The sequence below is a fragment of the Eucalyptus grandis genome, chromosome 5 (genome assembly GCF_016545825.1).
Source record: "Eucalyptus grandis isolate ANBG69807.140 chromosome 5, ASM1654582v1, whole genome shotgun sequence".
NCBI lineage: Eukaryota > Viridiplantae > Streptophyta > Magnoliopsida > Myrtales > Myrtaceae > Eucalyptus > Eucalyptus grandis.
The window spans coordinates 439,052-465,048 of record NC_052616.1 but is presented as its reverse complement, the minus strand read 5'-3'; the positions used below and the strand labels follow the sequence as shown (position 1 = coordinate 465,048).

At 40.2% G+C, this 25,997-nt stretch overlaps 2 protein-coding genes and 1 long non-coding RNA gene across 3 annotated transcripts; 2 read left to right on the top strand and 1 right to left on the bottom strand.

Annotated features, from left to right (window-relative positions):
• Positions 1–229: 229 nt before the first annotated feature.
• LOC104445889 (ethylene-responsive transcription factor ERF023) lies at positions 230–968 on the top strand. The gene has a single exon (XM_010059823.3). The coding sequence runs from the start codon at positions 237–239 to the stop codon at positions 780–782; it is 546 nt and encodes a 181-aa protein (XP_010058125.2). The 5' UTR covers positions 230–236; the 3' UTR covers positions 783–968.
• Positions 969–21,391: 20,423 nt separating this feature from the next.
• LOC104443354 lies at positions 21,392–22,224 on the top strand. The gene is made up of 2 exons (XR_725177.3): positions 21,392–21,583; positions 21,694–22,224. It is a non-coding gene; the product is annotated as an uncharacterized LOC104443354 (long non-coding RNA).
• Positions 22,225–22,424: 200 nt separating this feature from the next.
• Positions 22,425–25,176, bottom strand: LOC120293547. The gene is made up of 3 exons (XM_039313189.1): positions 24,984–25,176; positions 23,429–23,511; positions 22,425–22,733 (listed from the first exon to the last, which is right to left on the bottom strand). Exons 1-3 carry the CDS (start codon positions 25,060–25,062, stop codon positions 22,698–22,700), a joined length of 198 nt encoding a protein of 65 aa, XP_039169123.1. The 5' UTR covers positions 25,063–25,176; the 3' UTR covers positions 22,425–22,697.
• Positions 25,177–25,997: the final 821 nt, after the last annotated feature.

The window sequence follows — 25,997 nt, the reverse complement described above, 5'->3', positions numbered from 1 at the left end:
ATCATAGGCTGGCGTTGGTCCCGGCAGGAGAGGAAGCTTATTGAATACTCAACAGACAAGATGTGACCTCATCGTTGTCTGTAATCCCGTACGTAGGACAGGAAATTTGGGGGCCATCCGAGGGTATCTACGTAATTGCGGGCTACAGACTCGGCCAGAGCTTCTAGGATCTGAGAGCATTGTCCTATAAATGCGACGACATCGACTCCCGAATGGACCATCAGTTCCCAGCATTAATGGAGCAACCGCCACTCGCTGAACGCGCCTCGCCGGAGGCAGTCTCCGGCGAAACGATCCGCCCAACCGAAGGCAGCACCCGCCACCCCATTTACCGCGGCGTCCGGAAGAGGCGGTGGGGCAAGTGGGTCTCCGAGATCCGAGAGCCCCGGAAGAAGTCGCGCATTTGGCTCGGCTCGTTCCCGGTGCCCGAGATGGCGGCCAAGGCCTACGACGTCGCCGCGCACTGCTTGAAGGGACGGAAAGCTCAGCTCAACTTCCCCGCCGAGGTCGACGACTTGCCCCTCCCCGCCACCTGCAGGGCGCGGGACATCCAGTTGGCGGCGGCCGAGGCGGCGCGGGCTGTGGCGGCGAACAAGAAGGGTGGCGGCGTCGATGGTGACGACTTTTGGGCCGAGATAGAGCTGCCGGAGCTCGTGGAGGACGGGGAGCGCCACTGGGACGCCTGTCTGTGGGCCTTCATTGCCGAAGCCACGTGGAGGGACGGCGACGAAAAGGCGGCGACGACGAGCTCTTCTTGGCACGGACATTTCGCCACGACGTGAATCCACTCGGTGGGTGGATCGTCAGTACATACTGATTGCCTTGGAAACGCCACTGCAGCTTCGCCAGATCGTTTATCTTCGAAATCTTCATTATTCTTGTATTATTGCTGCTTGCTGCATGCACTAGTTGGACTTTAATAACAAGGAAATTCTTCTAATTTTGGAGAAGTTGCTAATTACATCTTATTACGCAGTAGCCTCCCCATATTTAAACTCTCTCTTGTCTGCTTTGAGTCCATACCGGCAGTAGATCTTCGACTATGCAAAATCGAACCGGTTGAGTTAGGAAGACTCGTATGGTTAACTCGGCCAGCGACCTGAGCGACGATCCAGTCCCTTTTGCTGGATTAACCATTTGAGTCATGACCTGCGGGTTGGTAGAGTTGCAGACAGACCGGCTGCAAACAAGGTAGGTCATGGTAACTTTCGGTCTACGTCGGATGATGAGTGATCAATTCCAAGGGTAGACCAAATGACTGACTGGATGAGGCTGCTATAGCCTATAACCTGACCCTATTTCGCCCCTTACATCAATCAATCCTCCTCCTGCGGCCTTGCTGGAGAATGGTCGGACGCTTAACACCCTTTTCTTGCAACACCTAACGCCCTTTTCAGCATCTAATGTTCATGATAAAATTTGAAAAAAATCTCCTCCAACAATTACTTATGGCTCGTCAAAATATGCAAAAGATGAGATGGCAATTGCGGGGATCAAGAGAAAAACAGCCTGTCAAAACTCAGCATCTATATTAGGTTCTCGAACTTACTCATATCGCACCTATAATTCTTCTTTAAGATAATTTATCAATCCAATCCAAAACTTATCATACGAATGTCAATTCGGTTTTAAATTTTCAACTTTACCAATATAATTTTAATATTTTTTGGAAAATTGCTACATAATTCTAAATCTTTACTAATGTGATGTTCAGTCATTGCCGGCTGTCCTATACAACATCCTACCATGTCTGCGATTTTTTGTGGTGATCGGCGGAGAGGACTAAATTGGAGTTTTGCTAAGAGGTGGAGGACTACAATGGAAAAAATGAAAATTGGACTGAACCGGTAATTTTCCCATTCTTCTTCAGTCAAATACAAGGACAAGGAGGGCACTCGCAACGACAATAAAAAGCCAAACGCACGGTCGTTATTTCGAAACATATGCGCATGTAACTAGGGTGATCATGTAAATAGTAATTTGGCTAGCTATGCGGTACATGTCCTTAGATATTTGAGTGAAGAGTAGACTTTCGGATGGCAAACATCATAGTCTCAAATCGGGGAGCCAGGTGGAGCCGGAACGAGCCACCTCCATAAAATAATGACTAGGCACGTGCTCTTCTTGAAAAAAAAAGACAAACGCGACATTAACTCTCGTACAATCCGAACAAAAAAAAACCCTAAGAAGAAGCCAGGGAAAAGAACGTCGTGCGGGGACCCTCCCACCTACTTCGTTTGTTTCCGGGATTGGACTAGAGTGAAGGTGTACGTAGGCTGTGTTTGGGACCTAACATTTGCAAGTAATTTTGGGTGTTCAAACCTCATTTGCTCAAATATTAGGTGTTTGGAAACATTTTTTAAACCCATCTTGAGGGCTGCCTTGAGCTTCTAGCATTTTCGACAATGTTGAGTCGAGGGTAAATAAAAAAAATTTCTTCCCAAAATTATCCTCACTGATTTTTCAATTTTTTGGTTTTGTCCTCACTATTCATCTTCTTCATTTCCATTCTCTATGAGCAATCATTGGCGAAGGGTAGGTAGTTGCCGGCGACCGTCATGCCCACCGCACCGCAAACTCTATGCGACCCATCTAGTTGTAAATTTGGTCTCGACCAAATGCGGTCGCGCGAAGGTCACGACCAGATGCGATCGCGCGACCCATCTGGTTGCGACCAGATGCGATTGCCAGCGATTGTCGCACCCACTGCACCACAACCTTCGCGCGGAAGTCGCTTGGGCCGCGCGACCCATTTGGTCACAGATCTGATCGCGACCAGATACGATTGCCATGGAGGTTGCGACCCATCTAGTTGCATATCTAGTTGCGACCAGATGCGGTTGCCAGCGATTGTTGCGCCAATTGCACTGCAACCTCCTCGCGGAGGTTGCTAGGGCCGCGCAACCCTTTTGATTGCAGGTCTGGTTGCGACCAGATGTGGTAGTTGGGACCCTTGTTAGAGGCTTGCACGGCGACCGGATCTGCAACTAAATGGGTCGCGTGAAGGTCGCGATCGTAAATCTAGTCGCTGCGACCCTCACTAGAGGATCGCTCGATGTGCCACAACCTCCGCCGAGGCCATGCGATTTGCGTCCTACAACCCTCTGGCGACGGTCACGACGACTAGATCTAGCCAACCTTCTAGCAAGGGTCACGGCGACCAGATTTGATCACTGCAACGCTCGTCAAAGGGTCGCGCAACCCTCGCTAGATCGCCTACCTCTGCTGGACAGCCTACATCAGACTGCTCATCTTTTGCCAGACTGCTTGCTCCTCGCGGATGACTACTTGTTCTTGGCCGGCAAACTTTTTTTGTTTATATATATATATATAATGAATAACAAAAGCTTTTTGCAAATGTGATTTTTTCAAACACCATTTTACTTAAAAGATACTTTACAATGGACATTTTTGCATTTTGAAAAACACATTTAACTTAATAGTCTTTGTATTTCCCTAAAGATTTTCCTTAAAAGCCTTTCCAAATGCACCCGTAATTCCAAAAGGAGACAGACTAGGACCCCATGTAACACCCACGGGTCTCCGCTATACACATATTATCCGCTTTGAACACTAAATCCTCACGATTTTGTTTCTCTCAGGCAGCCCATACTATCGCAAGAAAACGCGTATGTACAATTAGAGGGACCCAAGTCTTATAAGTTAACTCAAGACTCCCTTCCTAGGCGATGTGGGACAAGAGATGGATCCCTTCTTACGCACATCCAGGGACCGAGGTGCGGATGCACCGCCATTCCTTCTCCCCACGCACCGTCGCTCGGGCTGTCACACTCTCTTTGCCCGCGTACTGCCGAGGCAATCTTAGTCTGCGATCGGGAGTCGGCTCTGATACCACTTGTAAGGACTCGGGTCTCCACTCTACACATATTGTCCACGGTCGAGAGTCGGCTCTGATGCCACTTGTAAGGACTTGGGTCTCCACTGTACACATATTGTCCGCGGTCGAGAGTCGGCTCTGATGCCACTTGTAAGGTCGAGAGTCGGCTCTAATGCCACTTGTAAGGACTCGGGTCTCCACTGTACACATATTGTCCGCAGTCGAGAGTCGGCTCTAATGCCATTTGTAAGGACTTGGGTCCCCACTGTATACATATTGTCTGCTTTGGACACTAAGTTATCACGGTTTTATTTCTCTCGGGGCAACCCATACTATCTCAAGAAAACACGTATGTATAGTTAGAGGGACCCAAACCTTATAAGTTAGCCCATGACTCCCTCTCTAAGTGATGTGAGACAAGAGAGAGACCACTTTCTTGCGCATGTCCAAGGATCGAGGTGCGGACGCATTTGATGGGAGAACGGTAATAATTCGAACAATATCGAATCAACGCAGCGGAATAAAATAATCTCCCCTCTTGTGTAAACCTAATAGGAATCGATATAGTAGAGTAAAATAAATACCAAGCATGCGAACACAAGACGATTTTTTACGTGGAAAACCTCCTCGATGTGAGGAGATAAAAAACCACGAGACCGGAGTCCACCTGAAAAATCTTCACTATCAATAAAATTGTTCTTCCCTAGCAAATACTAGAGGTACATAGCAGCAAACACCTCAAGAACATAATTCTTGGCAATACACATGAAATTCGGAATAAGAACGCTTCAAGTGCCAAAAGTTGGCACAAAGGGACACTTAAGTGCCAAAAGTTACGAAAGGTACACTTAAGTGCCACATTCGAAAAAAAACGGATCACTTAAGTGCCACCCCGGCCAAAATCCGGCCAAAAGGCTGACGTGGCATTTTTCCGACGAATTTCCGGCGAAATGAACCCAAAATGACGCCGTTTTGCACGCTGACGTGGCAAATAATGCAAAAACGGCGTCATTTTGGGCTAACGTGGTAAAAAATAATAAAAAAATTAAATAAATTAAATTTAAAATTAGATTTAGTTAAAATATTAAAAAATAAAAATTTTAAAATTAGATTTAGTTAAAATATTTAAAAAATAATAAATTTAAAATTAAATTTAGTTAAAATATTAAAAAATAATAATTTTAAAATTAAAAAAATATAAAAATAATTCAAATAATAATTAATTTAAAATTACATTTAGTTAAAATATTGAAAAAATAATAATTAAAATTAAATTTAGTTAAATATTAAAAAATAATAATTTTAAAATTAAAAAATTTAAATAATTAAAAAAATAATTTTCAAATGAGATTTAGTTAAAAATTAAAAAAAAATTAAAATTAAAAAAAAAATTAAAATTAAATTTAGTTAAAATTTTAAAAAATAAAATTTTAAAAAAATAAAATTTATAAAAATAAAAAAATAATTTTAAAAAATAATTTTAAAATTAAATTTAGCTAAAATATTAAAAAATAATAATTTTAAAATTAAAAAATTTAAAAAAGGAGGGGCGATGGCTAAGGCTCCTCAACCACCGGCCCCCTTTTTATTAATTTTATTAATTTTATTAATTTTTTTAATTTTTTTAATTTTTAAATTATAATTTTTTAATATTTTGCTAAATTTAATTTAAAATTATTATTTTTTAATATTTTAACTAAATCTAATTTAAAATTATTATTTTTATTTTTAAAAAAATTTATTTTAAAATTTTTAATTTTTAATATTTTAACTAAATTAAATTTTAAATTATTTTTTAAAATTTTTAACTAAATCTAATTTTAATTTTTTTAAAATTTTTAATTTTAAAATTATTATTTTTTAATATTTTAACTAAATTTAATTTTAAAATTATTATTTTTTCAATATTTTAACTAAATATAATTTTAAATTAATTATTTTTTTAATTATTTTTAAAATTTTTAATTTTAAAATTTTTAATTTTTAAGTATTTTAACTAAATTTAATTTTAAAATTATTATTTTATAAATATTTTGACTAAATCTAATTTTAAAATTATCATTTTTTAATATTTTAACTAAATCTAATTTTAAATTTAATTTATTTAATTTATTTATTATTTTTTATCCCATGAGTCCAAAACGACGCCGTTTTTGCATTATTTGGCCATGTCGGCATGCAAACGGCGTCGTTTTGGCTTCGCCACCGGAAAAATGCCACGTCGGCATTTTGGCGGATGACGGCACTCAAGTGATCCATTTTGCTCCGATTTTGGCACTTAAGTGTACGCTTTCGTAACTTTTAGACTTAAGTGTCCCTTCGCGCCAACTTTTGGCACTCCAGGGGTCCTTGTCCCCATGAAATTCACAAGAGGTCAAGGATAAATTTGACCAAAAACACAGGTTTTGATCAATCCACGAAAAACCTGATATAGGGAGCTTCAAACGAAAATCAAACCGTCCAGATTCGAGAAAATTGCGCCACGAATATGCTGACAAAATTTCAGCTCAATCGGACCACAAATCGACCTCCGACGCCAGCTTGATGTAAATCGATATTACCCTAAACCCCGCATTTTCGCTTTCTCTTTTCTCTTGTTTCGTTTTCTTTTCTCGCCGCTACCTCTTTATATAGATAGTGAGAAACCTTATTTCCTCATATAACTTATTATATGGGCTCAAGCCCTTTTCGGGCTTGCAACTCATTTGGTCTCCTCCACATAGGAGTGAACCCAGCTAACAAATCTCCCCCTCACGACAATGTGGAGGGATTCACCATCCCTGCTATCAAACGGCAATGTTCAAGCTTCTCTCTTGGTAGAGTCTTTGTCATCATATCGGAGCCATTATGATCCGTATGAATTTTCTCAAGTTCCAACAACTTTTCATCTAGAACATCCCTTATCCAATAATATCTAACATCAATATGTTTCGATCTAGAATGAAAAGATGAATTCTTACCAAGATGAATTGCGCTTTGATTATCACAAAATAACACATACCTCTTTTGCTTGAACCCAAGTTCTTCTAAGAACTTCTTCATCCATAGCATCTCTTTACTAGCTTCAGTCGCTGCAATAAATTCAACTTCAGTTGTAGAAAGTGCAACACACTTCTACAATCTTGACTTCCATGACACAGCTCCACCCGCAAAAGAAATCAAATAACCAAAGTAGATTTACGAGTATCAATATCTCCCGCCAAGTCGGAATCTGTATCCAACTAACTCAAGTTTCCCGGTCTCGAAACCGAGTTTCAAATTTGAAGTTCCCCGAAGATACCTCATAATCCACTTCACCGCATTCCAATGCTCTCGCCTAGATTTGACAAATAGCGACTAACAACGCCAACCGCATGCGCCAAGTCTCGGGCGTGTACATACCATCGCATACATTAAGCTTCCTACAAAAAGCATATGGAACACTTTCCATAACGTTCTTCTCTTTATCGGTCGTAGGACTTTGCATCATATTTAACTTAAAGTGGGCAGCAAGAGGAGTACTAACCACTTTAGCCTTGTCCATGTAAAATTTCTGAAGGATCTTCTCGATATATTTCTCTTGTGACAAAAATAACTTCTTAGCAACTCTGTCTCGGGTAATTCTAATGCCAAGAATCTGCTTCGCTGAGCCCAAGTCTTTCATGGCAAAATACTTGCTCAACTGTTTCTTTAATAACTCAATTCTTGAAGCATTCCTGCCAATAATCAGCATATCATCAACATAAAGCAAGAGAATAATAAAGTCATCGTCATAAAATTTTTGGACAAACACACAGTTATCCGAGGAAGTCTTCTTATAGCCCTGTTCTGTCATAACTGACGCAAATTTCTTATACCACTGTCTCGGTGCTTGTTTTAGGCCATAGAGATTTTTCTTCAATTTGCACACATAATCCTCTTTCCCTTTCACTTTGAAATCCTCAAGTTGTTCCATGTATATCTCTTCCTCCAAATCACCATGTAGGAAGGCCGTTTTAACATCCATTTGCTCAATTTCTAAATCTAGGCTAGCTGCCAAGCCTAGTACCACACGGATAGAAGACATTTTCACTACCGGAGAAAATATATCATCAAAATCAATACCTTTTCTCTGACCAAATCCCTTAACAACCAATCTAGCTTTGTACCGTAGTTGTAAAGTATGTTCATCTTGCTTCAACCTATATACCCACTTGTTCTTCAAAGCTCTTTTACCTTTAGGTAACTTCACCAATTCAAAAGTATGATTATCATAAAGTGACTGCATCTCATCTCGCATAGCATCGAACCAATTGCTTTTATACTCATCTTCTATTGCTTCGCATAACACTGGGTTCACCCGCATCAGTCAATAATACATACTCATCTTCGAATACCTGTGGAAGGTCGTCGGTCTCTAATGGATCTCCAGACTGGAACATCCAGTGGAACATCTAATTGAGCCTCTGGTTCAGGAATAATATTATCTATTTCAACATGTTCAGGAACATGTGCGTTATTTGGAACATTGACTTCTTGCTGCTCTTCATCAACCTGTGTAGGAATGTTTGTAAGAGGAACTGGATCTAAATCAACCAGATTATCACTAACTCCGTGGTGCTGAAATCATCTCTGATTTCTCAATATCCTCTATTGTTTGATCTTCCATAAACACAACGTCTCGCTTCTTACAATTTTCTTTTCAAGTGGATCATAAAATTTGTAGCCAAGCATATCCTGTCCATAACCAATAAATATGCACTTTGTCGTGTTTTCACATCAAGTTTAGACCTCTCATCTTTGGGAATATGCACAAATGCTTTGCACCCAAATACACGCAAATAATCATAAGAAACTTCTTTGCCTGTCCAAACTCTATTAGGAACATCAAACTCTAAAAGAACGCATGGAGTAAGATTTAATACATGCACAACTGTACTTAAAGCTTCACCCCAAAAGGATCCAGATAGCTTTGACTGTGAAAGTAAGCATCTTACCCTTTCAACTAATGTTCTGTTCATTCTCTCAGCTAAGCCATTTAACTGAGGCGTCTTGAGAGGTGTCTTTTGATGTCGAATACCTTGTTGTCTGCAGTATTCATCAAAATGTCCAATATACTCTCCATCGTTATCAGTTCTGATGCATTTCAATTTCTTTTCAGCCTATCTCTCAACTGAAGCCTGAAATTGCTTAAAAGCATCTAACACTTGATTTTTAGTTTTCAAGGTATAAATCCAAATTTTCCTTGAAAAATCATTTATGAAGGTAACAAAATAAATAGAGCCACCAAGTGATTTTCTTTTCATAGGACCACAAACATCAGAATGCACTAAATCTAGTATACCTGACTTTCTTGAAGGAGGGGAGCTTTTAAATGCAACTCTGTTCTGTTTTCCTGCTAAACAGTGAGCACACTTCTTTAGCGCTGAACTTTTCAATCCTGAAAGGAGCTTCTTCTTGGCCAATATTGACAAACCCTTCTCACTAATGTGACTGAGTCTCTTATGCCATAACTCAGCTACATCTTCGCTATCTACTGCATTAATTTTGTCTGTAGACAATTTTGCCTGCATAATGTATAACGAATAATATTTTTCACCTCTAGCCACAACAAGAGAACCTTTGGTGAGCTTCCATTGACCATTACTGAAGGTGCTGCAATACCCCTCATCATCCAACTTGCCTGTAGAAATCAAATTCAAGCAGATATCAGATATATGTTTAACATTATTTAATACTAACCTTGTGCCATTGCTGGTTTCTAGGCATACATCACCGATGCCTACAGCTTGAGCTAGTCCATTATTTCCCATCTTCACAGATCCGAAGTCACCTGACCTGTATGATGTAAAGAAATCCCTATGAGATGTAGCATGAACGGATGCACCACTATCAATTACCCAACTAGTCTCATGAGAAACAAAATTCACTACATCACCATCAAAAATAGTGAGAAAGTCTTCTTTAAGTGCAGCGACACGATTGTCATCACTGTCATCATCACTTTTCTTCTCTTTACCTTTCTCCTTTTGTTTCTCCCTTTTTAACTGGCGACAAAATCTCTGAATATGTCCCTTCTGATGACAATAATGACACTCAACATTAGCAAATTTATTATACTTACCTCTGCTTTTGTCTCGACTTTTATCTCTATTTCTCGGGCCTCGAGACTCACTTCTCCCCCTTTTCTCAACAACCAAAGCATTAGAATGTGAAGAGGACGATCCCTGTGTCTTCCTTCTCATCTCTTCATTCAAAATACTACTCTTGGCTAAATCCATGGTAATTGTACCATTTGGGGCAGAGTTAGACAAAGATGTTCGGAACGTCTCCCATGAGTCCGGCAAAGTACCAAGCAACTATAGTGCTTGTATCTCATCATAAAACTTGATTCCCATCGCAGCCAACTAATTTATAATTCCTTGAAAAAAATTTAAATGATCAGTCAAACGAGTACCATCATGATATCTCAGAGCCATCATCTGTTTGATCAAAAATAACTTATTATTCCCAGTCTTTCGAGCATATAACTGTTCGAGCTTATCCCATAAACTGCATGCATGTGTTTCCTCAATAATATGGTTCAAAACATTATCATCTACCCACTACCTGATATAACCACACACTTGACGATGAAATATAGATCATTCAACGTCAGTTTTATTCTCTGGTTTCTCTTCAAAGAAATACAGAGGCAAATAAAAATCTTTCACATATAAAAGATCTTCCATCTTCCCTTTCCAGATATGATAATTTGAACCATTCAGTGTAACCATTCTACTCATATTCGTTTCCATTGTTTAACACAAGGCATAAAAACCAAGCAATAACCTGTTGCTCTGATACCACTCTGATGGGAGAACGGTAATAATTCGAACAATATTGAATCAACGCAGCGAAATAAAATAATCTCCCCTCTTGTGTAAACCTAATAGGAATCGATATAATAGAGTAAAATAAATACCAAGCATGTGAACGCAAGACGATTTTTTACGTGGAAAACCTCATCGATGTGAGGAGATAAAAAACCACGGGACCGGAGTCCACCTGAAAAATCTTCACTATCAATAAAATAGTTCTTCTCTAGCAAATACTAGAGGTACATAGCAGCAAACACCTCAAGAACATAATTCTTGGCAATACACATGAAATTTACAAGATATCAAGGATAAATCTGACCAAAAACACAGGTTTTGATCAATCCACGAAAAACCTAATGTAGGGAGCTTCAAACAAAAATCAAACCATCCAGATTCGAGAAAATTGTGCCACGAACATGCTGACAAAATTTCAGCTCAATCGGACCATAAATCGACCTCCGACGCCAGCTTGATGTAAATCGGATATTACCCCAAACCCCGCATTTTCTGCTTTCTCTTTTTCTTTTGTTACTGTTTCCTTTTCTGCTGCTACCTCTTTTATATAGATAGTGAGAAACCTTATTTCCTCATATAACTTATTATATGGGCTCAAGCCCTTTTTGGACTTGCAACTCATTGGGTCTCCTCCACATAGGAGTGAACCCAGCTAACAGCATTGCCATTCCTCCTCCCCACGCACCATCGCTTGGGCCGTCACACTCTCCTCGCCCGCATACTGCCGATGCGATCTTAGTCCATCCCTCTGTACTGCCCCGGGTCTAGGTTGTCACACTCTCCCCCGGGTCTGGGTTGTCATATCCCACATTCCTCCTATTCTTTTCTCTCCATAGACGACGTGATAAGAATCAGCATGCACATGTACAATACAAGCCAACCATTTTTCTTCATGTACAAGTACATGTCGTATAGTACATAGGACGTTTGTTAAGTACGCCGGCGATTAAAAATGAATCCGTTGTAAGCAGTAGAGTTCAAGCGCCGACGGGTTAAGTTGATTTAAAGTTTCTTTGGCGAGTTATTTCCGTTAGTAGCTAGATGAGAAAGTAGAAAACCAGTGGCCAGGTGGGATGAGTTATTTCCGTTCGAGTATATCGATCCAATTGGTTGGCACCAAGTCTCACTCTTTGAGACGTACAAGACACCACGGAAGCCGCATCATCATGAACATGTGCAAAATATAAAGAATGTTGGGGACAAAATAGGACGAGATGAGAAAATCTTGCAAGGGGAAGTACATAAGTAGAATTAGTTTAAGATGTTTTTGATAACATTTCTGTTCTTGAGAATAATTTCTAATAAGAAATGATTCTTTTTTATTCAGTTCTTGGAAATAATTTTTAAGTATTAGTAACTATCCAAAATTTTAATTCTCGGAATAGAATTGCGTTTGGCACCATCCTCAAAATTTCTACTTCAAATCATTTTTTAAATTTTTAAATAATTTTATTTCTTTTATTTCTTCTTTTCTTTGTTTCCTTTCTTTCTCCTGTTCTTCTTCTTCAAGGTGACCGCCGCTAGCCTTGGGATAATCGGCGACCGGCTAGACGAGGGTTGGTGACCTCACCGGAGCGTCGCCAACCCTTGGCGAGGCCGTGCCTCGTCGGCTAAGTCTTATCGGTAGCTGTCGCCTAGCTAGGTGAGCCTCCAACGAGCTCACCGGACCAGTCACTAGCGATTAGTGGCAGCAGGTGGCAGATGGCCGGCAAACAGCAACAACGGCGATGCAGCAGTTGAAGAAGAAGAAAGAGGGAAGAAGAACAAGAAAATAGAAAAGAAAATAGAGAAAATAGGTTAGTTGATTCTAGAATTGTTTCCATAAACAAAGAATGAATTTTTTTATTTTTTATTTTTACTTCTCGATTCTATTCAAAATCTACTTCCGAGAACAAAAAATTAGAAATTTGTTCTTGGGAATAAAAATTTTACCAAACGAATTTCTATTCCAAATCTACTCTCGGAAACAAAAAAATATAAATTATTACTTGTTTGGCAAGTCGCCAAATAGAACTTTATGGCATGTTTGGTAATGCTTCTATTCCCGGAACAATTTCTAAGCAAAATAATGCATTTAGTAACTACACAAAATTTCTAATTTTGGAATAGAATTGCATTTGATACAATGCTCAGAATTTCTACTCCAAATTATTTTCTTTTAATTTTTACATAATTTTATTACTTTTTCTTTTCTTTCCCTTCTTCTTCTTCAAGTTGCCGATTGTTGGCCTTGGGATGACTAGTGACCGGCCAGACAAAAGCCAACAACCTCACTGGAGTGTCATCGACCCTCGATGAGGCTAGCCTTTGTCGGCCGAGCCTCGCCGGCGGTTGGGCGAGGCTCGACTGAGCCATGGTTGGCAAAGCAGCCTTGGCTATATCTAGTGAGGTCGAGCCCCACCGATGGCTAGGCGAGGTCAAACCTCGCTTGAGCCTCGCCGGTGGCTAGGGTTGCCTCTGGCGAGCTCGCTGGACCTCGCCCTAGCCTAGAGAACCTTCGGTGAGCTCGATGGACTAGTTGCCGGCAATTGGTGACGGTGGGCGATGGACGGCAATGGTGGCGACGGCAGCAGATGAAGAAAAAGAAAGAAGGAAGAAGAACAAGAAAAAAGAAAAGAAAAAGAGAAAATAGGTTCTTGATTCTATAATTGTTCCCGGGAACAAGAATTAACTTTTTTTTTATCAATCTATTCATGAGAACAAAAAATTTATCAAACGTGATTTTGTTCCAAAACTACTCTCGAAAATAAAAGAATAGAAATAAACACTGTTTGGCAAGTTAACAAATAGGCCCTTAGTGTATCATATCAATAACGAGTGAAAAAAAGAGTTAATAGAACTCATATCCGTCTCACTAAAGGAAATACAGCATGTGTAAACAAAAATTTAGGATCGGTTACGTTCATCACATCCTTCATGACGCGACAGTATCGAATGATTTTATTCCGTTGCATATTGGACATCTCAAATGATGCAGCAGCCGGGAGAAGAATTGAATGTGGGGTTGCACTCTGTTGGTTTCACGTACTGGGCAACCCCTAGTGGCTTTAGTCATTCGCCCATTTGCCATAAATATGTGTGTGTTATAAATCCTTTGAAAATGATTGATAGCAGAATATATGGCTTTTAATTCTCCTGTACTTACTCTTGTTCAACCTCTACACAGAGATCATTGAGCTCTATATGACCCAAAATATTAGGTGGACATATATTGGTTTTTTTTCCTAGACTTATCAAATTCGCAAAAATTATCCATTTAATCCTAAACTTATTATACGAATTTCAATTCAATTATAATTTTTTTTTAATTTTGTCAATTTAATTCTAAATTTTTACTCAAAATTACAATATAGTCTGTTGGCCAATTCTCATCGAAAATCATTGACGTAATGATGTGCCACATAAGATAGTTAATGATGACTAGACCATCACGTTAACGATTTTTGGTAAGAATTGACCGAAATGATTATATTATAATATTTTGCAAAGAGTTTAGTACTATATTGGCAAATTTATAAAGTTGATAACTAATTTGGTAATTTCTCCTATCAAATTCATTTACTTGAAAATGATATAAGATTACGGATTTGTTATTTTCGTAATGGAGATCTATGCTTCTTTTCGAAGGATCAAGTGGGATTAAGTAGCTCACAAAGTAACATAAGCAGTCCCGTTATTTGGACTTTATTTCATCAATGCCTGGCCTTCCCTCCGCCGGCAAATACTTTGTCGGCGGAAAATAGATGAGCATGATAACTTGACGCTCCATACGCGCAACCGATGAAAAAAGAGGTAAGGTCTGCTCCATGGGCTGGCTCCAATCAGAGTGCTCGATGGGCTCAATGGGCCGAGTCTCGTTTCGGGCCTTCGAATGCTGTTTTTGCCGTCAAAGTGTTGCTGTCGGTGGCCGGTGATTTCTTTCTTGCCTTAATGGAGTTTAGGGTTTTGGAGTTTAGGGTAGTGGAAACCAATGAAAATGCTTTCCCCCTTTTCGGATTAGGGAATTCATTATTTTCCTACTTCAAGTATGGATATATCCTTTGACCATACAATGATTTTATGTTGATTAATCATTTTTCATTGACCAAACCTGTGTAAGTCTTGAAAACTGATTCTTGAAAATCGTTTTTGCTCAAACAAACATCTGAAGTGGTTACGGTTCTGGAACTCCTTTTACTCGCTAAACGACAAGAAGGGAAAAAGAGCTGAATCTGTTGTTCCATTACCACCGAGATTAATGTCTTCTTAGTGCTGTCCTACTTAAGTGGACGAGGCTTTAGTTGACTCTCGTTGTACTTACTGCTAAGATTAGAGTGTGACTATTAACATGTAATGATGCTGATCAGGACTCTCTCGTCATAATTGCCATATTGTTTGCTTTGTTTGGGAAATGATTACTCGTTTCTTTAATCATGAAGGGATCCAAGAAATCTTTGCATTAGACTTGTTTACTTGGAGGTCTATCTAGATCGTTCCCTTCATGCTCTATGGGATTTCATTTTGTGCCGGTTTGTAACAGCGGATGGGGATTTGGAATTTAGCGCCTCTCCTTGATAGCGTCAGGATCCAGTGAACCATGTGAATCATAATCATTAATTTTGTGGAACCCATGGGTAGGACCAACGTGAGACCCACAACAAATACGGAAAAGAAATTTCTGCTCACAAGTGTAAACATGTGTATTTACAAGAAGATGACTTGACATTGTGGGAGCTTGCCTTAGGGAACTCTCGTACATTGAGGTCGAACAATCAATGATCATAGGTTCAAATTCTCCTTGAAGAAATTTGATTCATTCAAGTACGATTCACGGTGTTGCATTACTTTATTATCACGTTACCTCGAGTGAAGTGAATTTTTGGCAGGATTGTGGTAATGGCTAGCCAATCTTGACTTTTCAAATCTCAAATGATGTTGAGTTGTTACATTTTAAACTGAATATTTCATAATGAGCGTGAGATTCTTATTGTAATGCCAAAAGTAGGTTATTAGTGTTGGTTGCCCCTCGCCACCCTATTTGATGAAAAGAAAATGACGATCCATTCTTTGTCAAAATCAATCGGCAGGGATTAATTGATATAGCTCTCTATATTAGAATGAGTCCTACTTAATTGCCGAAAAGGCAAAGTTTAAACTTAATTGATTAGATTAAATTAATCAGAATATCACCTAATGATGGGATGCATGCACAATTTTTACAAGAAAAGGAGGATTTCTTTTTTTTTTGAAACATGATGAGATTAATTTTGGTGTAGCTTTCGCATTATTCTTATAATGAGTATCTGATATTTGCCATAAAATTAAGTCTTTTTGCATCATCTTTGGACATTTGTGGAGCGGTAGGTGGCTGAGCTGCCTTTCCAAATGGTCTTGGTCATTAGTTAACTTTTGTCAACCAAAGACAGAGATATACACGTCAACCACTCTAGGAAATGGAATCTATCACTCTTTATACATGGGGCCGACACATCCCTCAGAATATCTACCCAAATATAAATGAGATCCTTGATCGTGCATGCCAAGATGACAATTTGATTACGTTATTTGTTGTCAAAGAGAGACTTTCGCCCTTTTATGTAAAACGGCAAAAGTGCGGATAATATCCAACAATCCAAAGAGAGAAATAAATCCAGAGATTAACCACATAAAGGATTTAAAGGATTGACAGGATGTGTCCACTTTATGGGGAGAGATCTACAAAACATTTCAACATGATTCAGGTGAAAAATTACGATTGATCGGATCAAACTCATTCACAAGTTTATTCTAACGTTAAACAACACATGCACCATTAGAGTCAATCATAAGAAATGAATTTTCTTACGCTCTCAACTCTTTCTGGATATAATTCTAAAAAAAAATTGTAAGGCTTTCATGAATTTTCAGAATGATCTTCTAAGCAGGTTTTAAAACACGTATGGATCAGGTTCGCATCAAGGGCGGCAATCCAGCCAAAATGGGCTCGGACACCTGGCATTTCTTCCGGTTTTAAACTTAATGACTAGGGTCGGTCCTCTCATAATTATCACTCTAAAAAAAAAGGAAGAAGAAGAAGAAACAAAGCACGCGGTAGAAACTGGAGTTCAGATGTTTATGGGTTTGCTTTTGTTGACTTTTGAGGTTAAAAGACAAGTGAGATGAAAAGTCATAAACCAACAGTGAGGCTAAAATGAGCTGCACTCTTTGGCCAAACGCCTCTTTTTTAATCAATAGTGAGTGAGACCTACCAAGCTTTTGTGGCACTTCATCGGTAGACTTCTATTCTTCTAACTTGAAGTTGGAACTCGCGAAATAAAGTGAAAACGGACCTCGAACGGAGTATATAGACTAATGATATGATGAAAGTGATCTGAATGACTAATTAATTCCAAGTCTCGTCAACAAATCATATAAATCGACCCGTTTCATTAGTTTTAACACGAGACCTTTCATATGTAACGGTTCAAATGAAAACAAGGGACGCCTGCTGTATAGTACAGTCCCGTATTTGTATGACCCTTTCGACCTACCACTCATCCGTGCATGGTTGGCTCTTTCCATTCATTGACTCAGGCTTTAGTTGCGTGGGAAAGTGGCAGGAGAGAGGACAGACTGGGCTGGTGGTGGCCTGGGGCTGGGAGGATTGACTTGCTGGGAAGGGCATTATTTTCCTTCACACCCTGCAAATGTCCAAAGCACAGTGAAAATGGGAATTCACTCTGCATCAGACCTTGGAATCCAATGCCATCGCATCATCCTCACTGGGGAAAAAAAAAAAAAAGCTGAGAAAAGTAGCTGGGATGGATGAGGGGGGGCACGAGAATATCTGTACTTCCTGCTACAGATCCGTGGACCAGCGTTTGGATGTCCGGGAGGACTAATTCCCCACATGTTCTCTTATCGCACTTGGTCTCTTTTTATGCAATAAGTAGTTAAATTGATTGTTTAAATCCCTTGAAATAAGTAGTTAATAAAAAGTATTCTCATTATCGATAATAATTTCTATTTAAACATTATGAAAACATTATTTATTTATTTATTTCAATAAGTAATATAAATGATTATTTTTAGGAAAATATTTTCCAAATCGTTTATTTTCCGTAAAATAAACAGAGTATTAAATTAAATATATTTTATAATAGGTGTGGAACTCTGTGATAACAGTAACTTCTCTAATTTCGTGTGGCACCTCTTTTTAAAACAAAATAACAAAATTTATGGGTGAATAGCAACTCATCCCCACGCACGATGAAGTTCCTAGCAAAGAATAAATCTATGTTTCTTATATGCTGTTTCGTGACTTTTTCATGAGTTAAAATAATTATGCATACATATTTTGCTAGTAACTTCTCCATCAATTGTGTGTCATCTGTGGATAACACTAAATGACGAAAAGAAGTTAAGTAATTAATAAATCTTGACCGTTAAATGATAAGAATGTACACTGCATTTTTGTACTTTAGAAAGTTCCTAAATATATCATATGGGGTACCCTCTTCACCAGAGGAATGACCTTGGATCCTCAGTATTCAGTTAAGAAGGTAACTCACCAAGTCTAGGAAGTTTCCTTCTATGAGGACCTCTTGCGCTTGTCCATTTGCATTGCACTTATGGTGGGCTACCAATATATTTTCCTTATTTTTACGTGTCGGTGCTCACACGCGTCGCACCCCTGGTTGGGTTAGTATATTGATACTAGAAATTCCAAGGTCCAAACAAGGCCCAAGATGAAGCCTTATAGCGATTTACTTAGGTAAGATGTATACCACATTATTGTACCTTAGAAAGTTCCTAAAATATCATACTAGGTAATAATTATAAAACTATAATGCTTAAAGTTATATACATGTAATCTTCCCTGTTCTAATGAATTAAGCTTTTTCTTTTTTCCTTTTTTGGTTGGTTAATGAAATAAGCTTTCAGATTGATTATTCTAACATCCTATAGGAGCACATGTCAAAGAGTTCGAAACCTACCAGTCTCCTTTCAAACTCATCGACCGTGAAGCTGAGTCATTCTCATGTAAGGAGTTGCCTTACCTGCGAGGGAGATTGTTAACTACAATCCCACATTGCTTAAATACATTATTTCTTTGCACCCAACGGTTTAACTTCTTAGACAGACTATTATGAAGTAGAGGGAGTGGAACGTACATATTTGGGAACCACTTTCCCAAACGCCCTTAGGCAAAATACAAGTGGTGTCTTGCAAATTTTTTTTTGGAGAGTTTTAGTTGCCATTGCATTTTCAAAGTGCTCAGAGGTGTTTAGAGCCTATTTAGTTCGGCTTTTGGGGAATGCATTTGCAGTAATGCAAATACTTTTTGGGTGAAGGGGGTTTTCGAAATGCAAATATCGTTTGGTAAAATTTGCACTTGAGAAACAACTTTGGCCAAAATACCGTTTGGTAAAATTTGCATTTGTAATTAAATTTTATTAAATTTAAAAAGAAAAAATACACTTATATATTTTTTTTTGAAGTCCGACCACCGAACCGTCGATCCAACAATCCAAACCAAATGGCCGAATTTGGCCCCCAAACGGTCGCCGGGGTCGGGCAACCCCAGCGACAACCGCATGAGGCCGCGCGACCCCAAGCAACGGCCGCCCGGTCGCCCGGGTTCGCGCGACCTCAGGCGGCCGTCACTAGGGTTCACGCAACCTCAGGCAACAATTGCCCTACCTGAGGTCGCGTGACCTCAAGCGGCCGCCTAGGTCGCACGATTCAAGCCATCAGTGGCCTAAATCATGTGACCCAAGCGTCGCTTGAGGTCCGGCGACCCTCAGGTGGCGGTCGCTTGTGCGTCGCCGACGCACACTACCCCTTAGCCGGCGGTCGTCGGCCTCTGTGTGGTGGTTTTCCTCGCAGATGAACAGTAACCGCAAAATGAATAGTAATCGGAATTTGCATTCCGGAATGCAAGTTCCCAAAAGACCTCCGGACCTACTTTGGCCTAAGGGCCCTTAGGGGTCTTTGGAGATGCAATTGCATCTTGTCAAAGTCGCTGAAAAACTTGAATCAAACGCATTTATATTTGGTCAAGGAACTTTAGAGTCCAAATGCTCATTCCCAAAGCTGAACCAAACAGGGTCTTAGTCCAATATAGGTCTTACTTAGCTTTGGCTTTAGCATTTCCAAAATGCTAATGCATATTTGTTCAACTTTGCTCTTGTTAAATTTTCGAAATTTCATTTTTTTTTTGTGAGAGTTTTAGGGATTTGCCATTGCATTTTCAAATTCCCCGGAGGTCTTTAGTCCAATATAGGTCTTATTTGGCTTTGACTTTAGCATTTCCAAAATGCTAATGCATATTTGTTCAACTTTGCTCTTGTTAAATTTTCGAAATTTCATTTTACCCTCACCATTTTCCATGTCACAAGAGGGTCTACGATCCTAAATGGCCCTTGTCGAGGGTCACTTGGGTCCTAAGCACATGCGACTTAACACAACAACCATCGATGCTAAAGCTAACTGGTTGGAATCTAATGGTCACAAGTAAATTTTCTTATTTATTTATTTAGTTTATATGCTTAAAGTCCTCTACAAGTCTAGTTTTCTTATAATAGCATTTAAATTAAAGTTGATTTCCAAAATACTTCTAAATTATACTTTTGCAATACATTTCCAAAAGCCCTGCAATCTAAGTTCTTTGAATTTTCTCATAACTTTCCACAAAAATCCTATCAAACGTAGCTAAAGAGGTGACATCATAGATTTCAAGTGCATATGCACAATCAAGTATGCAATCGATTACCCTCTCTTGGTTATTGAGCATTAAAACATTTTCCAGGGAGTAGGCATTTAAGTCAACATCATTAGACTAAACTTGTACCTGCAAAATTTATATATAAAGTTCTCTCTCTTGATGGTGACGTCAGTTCAGTCCCACAGTCACTCATTATTGGTTGGTTCTGCTCCTGTTTTAGTCCTTAGTCCTCTCGTGCTACTGTGAGTTTTAATGTGTTCCAACTCAACGCCAAGATCGAGACGATTAGTGCCACGTCCCTTCCCTTTCCTTCTCCCCAGCACCTTCCTCCCTCTTCCTCTTTGTCTCCCTGTCTCTCGTCGTCTCCTAGCTATGCGTATACACAACACATAGCTGTCCTGCCAAGAGTAAAACACCCAGAGAGAGAGAGAGAGAGAGAAAGTGCCCTACCAAGAATAAAACACCCAGAGAGGGAGAGGGAGGGAGGGAGGGAGGGAGCAAATGGGATCCGAGGCAGTGGAACCAAGAAAGAGCATGAGCACAGCACCAAGAGAGCTGCTGCTAGTTTCAGTGGCACCAAAGATGGTGGAGTCGCCGGACCGATCAGGGATGAGAACACCGCCGTTCTATACAACGGCGGCTGTGCCGTTCCGGTGGGAGGAAGAGCCGGGCAAGCCGAGGCCCTGCAGTGCACTGGCCATAGTTCCGAGCCCTGGGCCTGGTGAGCCGTACTCGGCCACCGGGAAGTGCTTGGAGCTGCCTCCAAGGCTGCTGAGCGAGGCCATAATAGCCAAGATGCCAGCATCTGCCGGTGGGCCACAGATATCTTCGTTCAGGATGGGAGGGGAGTGTTATGGATCGTTCCGGAGCTACGTCGTTTCGGAAAGAGTGGGCGATGGCGACGGTGATGATGAGGAGGGCGTAGATGTGGGCGCAACGAGAGAGGGTGTCATTGTGAGGAGCAAGCCAAGGGGTTGGGGGTGGGGGTGGGGGTGGGGGTGGTGGTTTGGTGGGTCTTCTCGGAGGAGAAGGAAGAATAAGGAGATGGCCGGGGGAGGGGGAGGGGGAGGGAACGCGAGTAGTCATGTGTTCCCTTCATTTTCATGTAATTATGTGGTGGACAGAGAGATCAGTGAGTGGGGGAACGAATGCAGGAAGAGCACCAACATGAGGAGGGCAGGGAGCTTCCCTCTGCTCTCTTACTCGTCACACTCTCATTTCAGCTGGGTGAGCAACGACCCTCTTCTCCTACTATTCCAATCTTTCTTTAGCAGATGCAAAAAGATCTTTCTTTATTCCAACAAAGACTAAAACTATCGGTCTGGATTCCATGACAGGCAACTCTGTACGGAGGACTCAAGGACGCGGTTCCTTGGAGGAGGAGGAGGAGTAGGAAAGCCGGGAAGATGCGATCGTGAATCGTCATGTGTCTCTTGACATTTTGCTACTGCCACGTCTCCATCATCTCTCTGTCATCCCCATACTAGCCATCACCGTCGCGTTTCGTCGATCAGCAGTTTTCTGTCCATTTTACAAGGACGTTGCCATGGCCGACACAGCCAAATAAGAGTCGCCCATTGCGGTGCTGCTTTTGCTGCTGTCTTTTAACTATAAACGCCATATAAAAATTTAATGCAATGTCTTGTGGCCTCTCTTGGCCGCTTTAGCTGCAAGTGTGTTAGTCGTGTACATGCAGAAGCAGTGCTTTCTTGTCTGATTAAACAGCATATGTCTAGAGGATCACCGAGAGGATCAACCCTGTGAAATTACAAGTTTTAAGATGCGTACGGTACTAATTTGTGTATGTGCCTATGGCTGACCATATCTGTTCAAACGTCTATCTATACATTTTACATGTCCATTTTACATTGCTTTTCATGTTGTCCAAGATCCACAAAGATTTGCCTAAACTAATGGGCTATGACCCTCCCACCGACTTTTTAGTACATGTGATTCACGGTATCCAATATATTCCCTTTTGCTAAAAGTGAGTGAGTGGAAGAGCAACTTAATCACGAAATCTGACGGTACTCCAACATCCACCGACAGTGAAGAGCTACAGAGAAAGTTGAGCAAACATTCTTCAAGAACAATTTATCTTCTTCCACAAATTGCATGAAGTTCATAACTATGAAGAAGTCTGCAGTGAACAGTCACTACCAATTATCCTAATACATCTCCACAGACTCATAGTAACTTCAGATGAACCGTATCATCAATACAAATCCTGCTCCAATTGGAGAAAATTTATGGAGAGCATTCAACAAAATGAAGAAACAAAACACTTATTCGGCTGCCCATGAAGATACAGCACAGAGAGGGCGCTTCACGATGGTCAACCTTACGCTTGCTTTTTACCAGTCATCCCCGCAACCACCTGTAAATACATAAGAGGTCATTAGCATTAACAGAGCAGCCCATAAGCATATCCAAGCTATCAACATAGGCAACGGAATGACACTAAGTGAGAAGAGAAAAAAAGAACAAGGTGATTAATAATGCAGAAACCTCAAGAGAAATCCATTTTCAATCTATGGACATAACTCTTCTCAGGTCAAACTCTCAAATGTGGCAAGTGGAGTTTTGAATAATAATCCAGCTTTTCAAATTTGCAGGCCGCTAATCACTCATTAAGCGAGTTCAAAGAGTTCCCCATTTATGTTTTCGTTTTTCTCCCTTTCAGTAACCACAACAGCCACACTGAAGATGCAAGAAAAGGGTCTAACAATAACAATATAAAAAGTCTGCAAATCGAGACTAAGAAGCATAGTTTACGTTGGAACTTGCAACTTTAGCAACAATATATGCAAGAGCACCAGGTAGCAAAGGGAGGTAAATTCACGGTCTCAGCATCCTCAGAGACAGCCATTAATGGAAACAAAAGCGCACATATATGCTTATAAAATTACACAAACACTGACACTATACTTGATAGTCACAGGAGAACTATAAGAACTAGTAGAGAAACTTATGTACAAGCACACGACATATATAATACTACTACTAAATCAGCACTACATCTACCCAAACTGCTAAAGGATGATCTCAAAGACTAGCATAAATATTACTTACATCATTTATAGGAGGTTGAGGGACTTGCTTGGAAGTTTCCATAGAATCCAATATGGGCCTCACCACAGCAGGAAGGAAGAGACCTGAAGTACGTAAAATTAATTTGCCAGATGAAGAAGACAGAATTGCTGATATTCTTATGCATGCAAAAAGACAGATAACTTTCCATGCAATAAATCTTATGAGTACTGGAGTGTATCGAATCAACAACCCAACAGTCTGCTTTATTAATCTGACGTCCACATTTGAACTAGTACATAGCCTCTGGCAATGGAAATGAACATGTATGGATAATGCCGCAGTTATGACAAAGAAGCATAACAAATTACAACCCCTTCAGCTCATGTCAAAGAACATCTCTTTCACATTTTCCTATCTGGCACAAAGTTGCTCTTTCCTAGAACCAGAAGTTGCAGAATGCATATTTTAATGCAACTAAACCCAGTCTTCAATGAACATGGTGGCTTGACCATATCGACAAGTTTACTCCAATATCAATTGTCTCCCAGAGCAAATTTCATGCATAAGTGGCTCAATACTAGAATGGAGAAAAATACTTCACAAATCACACCATTACTCAAGACTTAAGGCTTCTCAAATTCAGTTCAGAAGGAACTAGAAAAGCACCTCCAATTCTTCATGAAGGAAGAAACTAAATCACTCTTACTGCATAACAGAGACCAACAATTCACTCTGCCGCTAAGCAGGCATTAATTCCTGTTCTTCATTTCTCATAAATCATGATTGTTCTCTACCAAAATTAAAAAAACACTGCATAAGAAGAGACCAATACTCTCAACCACCTCTGCCTCACAACAAAACCTAGCATTGCTAGCATCTCTAGTGTGCCTACTATCTAAAAGCTCCCTTGTACTTGATCTGTTTTTCTGAGCAAATTAGGCGCTGCGAAGCATGTCAACCCTGACATTTTGCTGATGTGCAACATAAACCAGCTAAGAATCACCACCACCGAGACGAACGAAAGTATTGCACATTCGCGATACGTGAAAAAGGATATTTTTTTCAGACATTACGAAATGAAGGAATATAAAGGGTGGTTCCGGAACCAAGATGAAAGGTTAGCTACCCAGCCTACAGGAAAACTCACAGAACGCGACGCAGCAACACTAAGCTTCATCTTCAACACATTGACAGAAAAAAGGAGGACCGTCTACATAAGCCTCACTAATTCAGATAATGACGCAAAAATGTAGCCCCAAAATAACCCAAATCGGGATCACCTAACGATGCCGTAAGCTATCAGACAGGTGATTGAATCTCGAGAAGCACGCGGATGATGATTCCAGGATGCAGATTGAAGGTAATAAGGGAAACGGCACGAAATCCATACGGACAAAGCGCGTCCCAGCTCAAATCAGCTCAGCTCAGCTCAGCTCAGCTCAACCAAGCATTTGTATCCGGAGAAATCTAGAGCTAAATTCGAATCGGTGCCCCTAAAATTAAGGTTCAATCGCGAAATCCCACGGCGTACGAATCGAATTAGCGAGCCCCCCGGAGACGAAGAGAAGGAAGCGAAGGGGGGGAGGGGAATTACCGATGCCGCCGATGAGGCAGGAGGCGGCGACGACGGGCTCCTGCACCACGAACATCTTCAGCTTCTCCATCACCGCCATCTCCGCCGCTTCGTTTGACCTCTGGATCGCCTCTCCCTCTTTTTAATTAATTCACGCTCGCTCCCTCCCTCTCACTCTGTTGGCTTCTGCTTCCCTATGAACTTTGGGGGTCCCTCCATATCGACGGGCTCCGGATCCGGGTCCGGGCATTATTTTTCCTCTTTTCGTTCTCTTTCCATTTTGTTTTCTCTTTTTTGGCAGAAGTACTTGAATATTAATGAAGTCAGGAGGAGGAATTACAAGGCTTAAACTAAAATTGGTAATAAGCTAAAATGGAGAGGCAATAATAGTTTACTCAGGTTTCCAGCGTGGCTGGCATCTTTTTACACATTTAGATGAAGGAACAGATTCATTCATGCTTTTGGTGAAGTTTGTAAGACCAAGACGTGTGTTTCTATTGGATGAATGAAATACTTATAGGCTTTATTTGTTTTATGAAAAATGAATGATTTGAAAATTATTATTTTCAAAAAATAATTGCTCATATCGTGTGAAATAATTAGTTCACATAAACTAATGTCATCGATGGAAAATAGCTAATTTTAATAGATACCAACAATCATTATTTGAAGAATATTTTCGAAATCTTTCATTTTTCACGAAATGGATGAAGATTTTATTTCGTGCTACACGTGTTGGGACCCTCTTGACGGCCACATCGGGAAAAAGATGAATTAAGAAGTATTGCCAGGTCGAGGGCCATTGCTGTTCAAACGGGGAGAGTTCTGCCAAACCCCCAACTTCAAGCCACGTTGAGAAACTACAATTGAAATAGAAATATCCCAAAAGTACCAACCTATATAGAAATCACCACTAGTGTTCTAGGGCCGGCTAATATGTAAGAGGACTAGGAGTGGGTAATCAAGCAACAGTAGTTTAACCATGGCAACCCTGGTCTGGTATATTGATAAAACACTTCGACGGAAAGTTTGAGG

Coding starts and splice junctions, on each gene's coding strand:
- LOC104445889 (XM_010059823.3), top strand. CDS start 237: ATGGAGCAACCGCCACTCGCTGAACGCGCCTCGCCGGAGGCAGTCTCC.
- LOC120293547 (XM_039313189.1), bottom strand. CDS start 25,062: ATGGCGGTGATGGAGAAGCTGAAGATGTTCGTGGTGCAGGAGCCCGTC. Junction 23,512..24,983: donor CTGCCTCATCGGCGGCATCG/GTAATTCCCCTC, acceptor TACGTACTTCAG/GTCTCTTCCTTCCTGCTGTG. Junction 22,734..23,428: donor CTCAACCTCCTATAAATGAT/GTAAGTAATATT, acceptor ATGTATTTACAG/GTGGTTGCGGGGATGACTGG.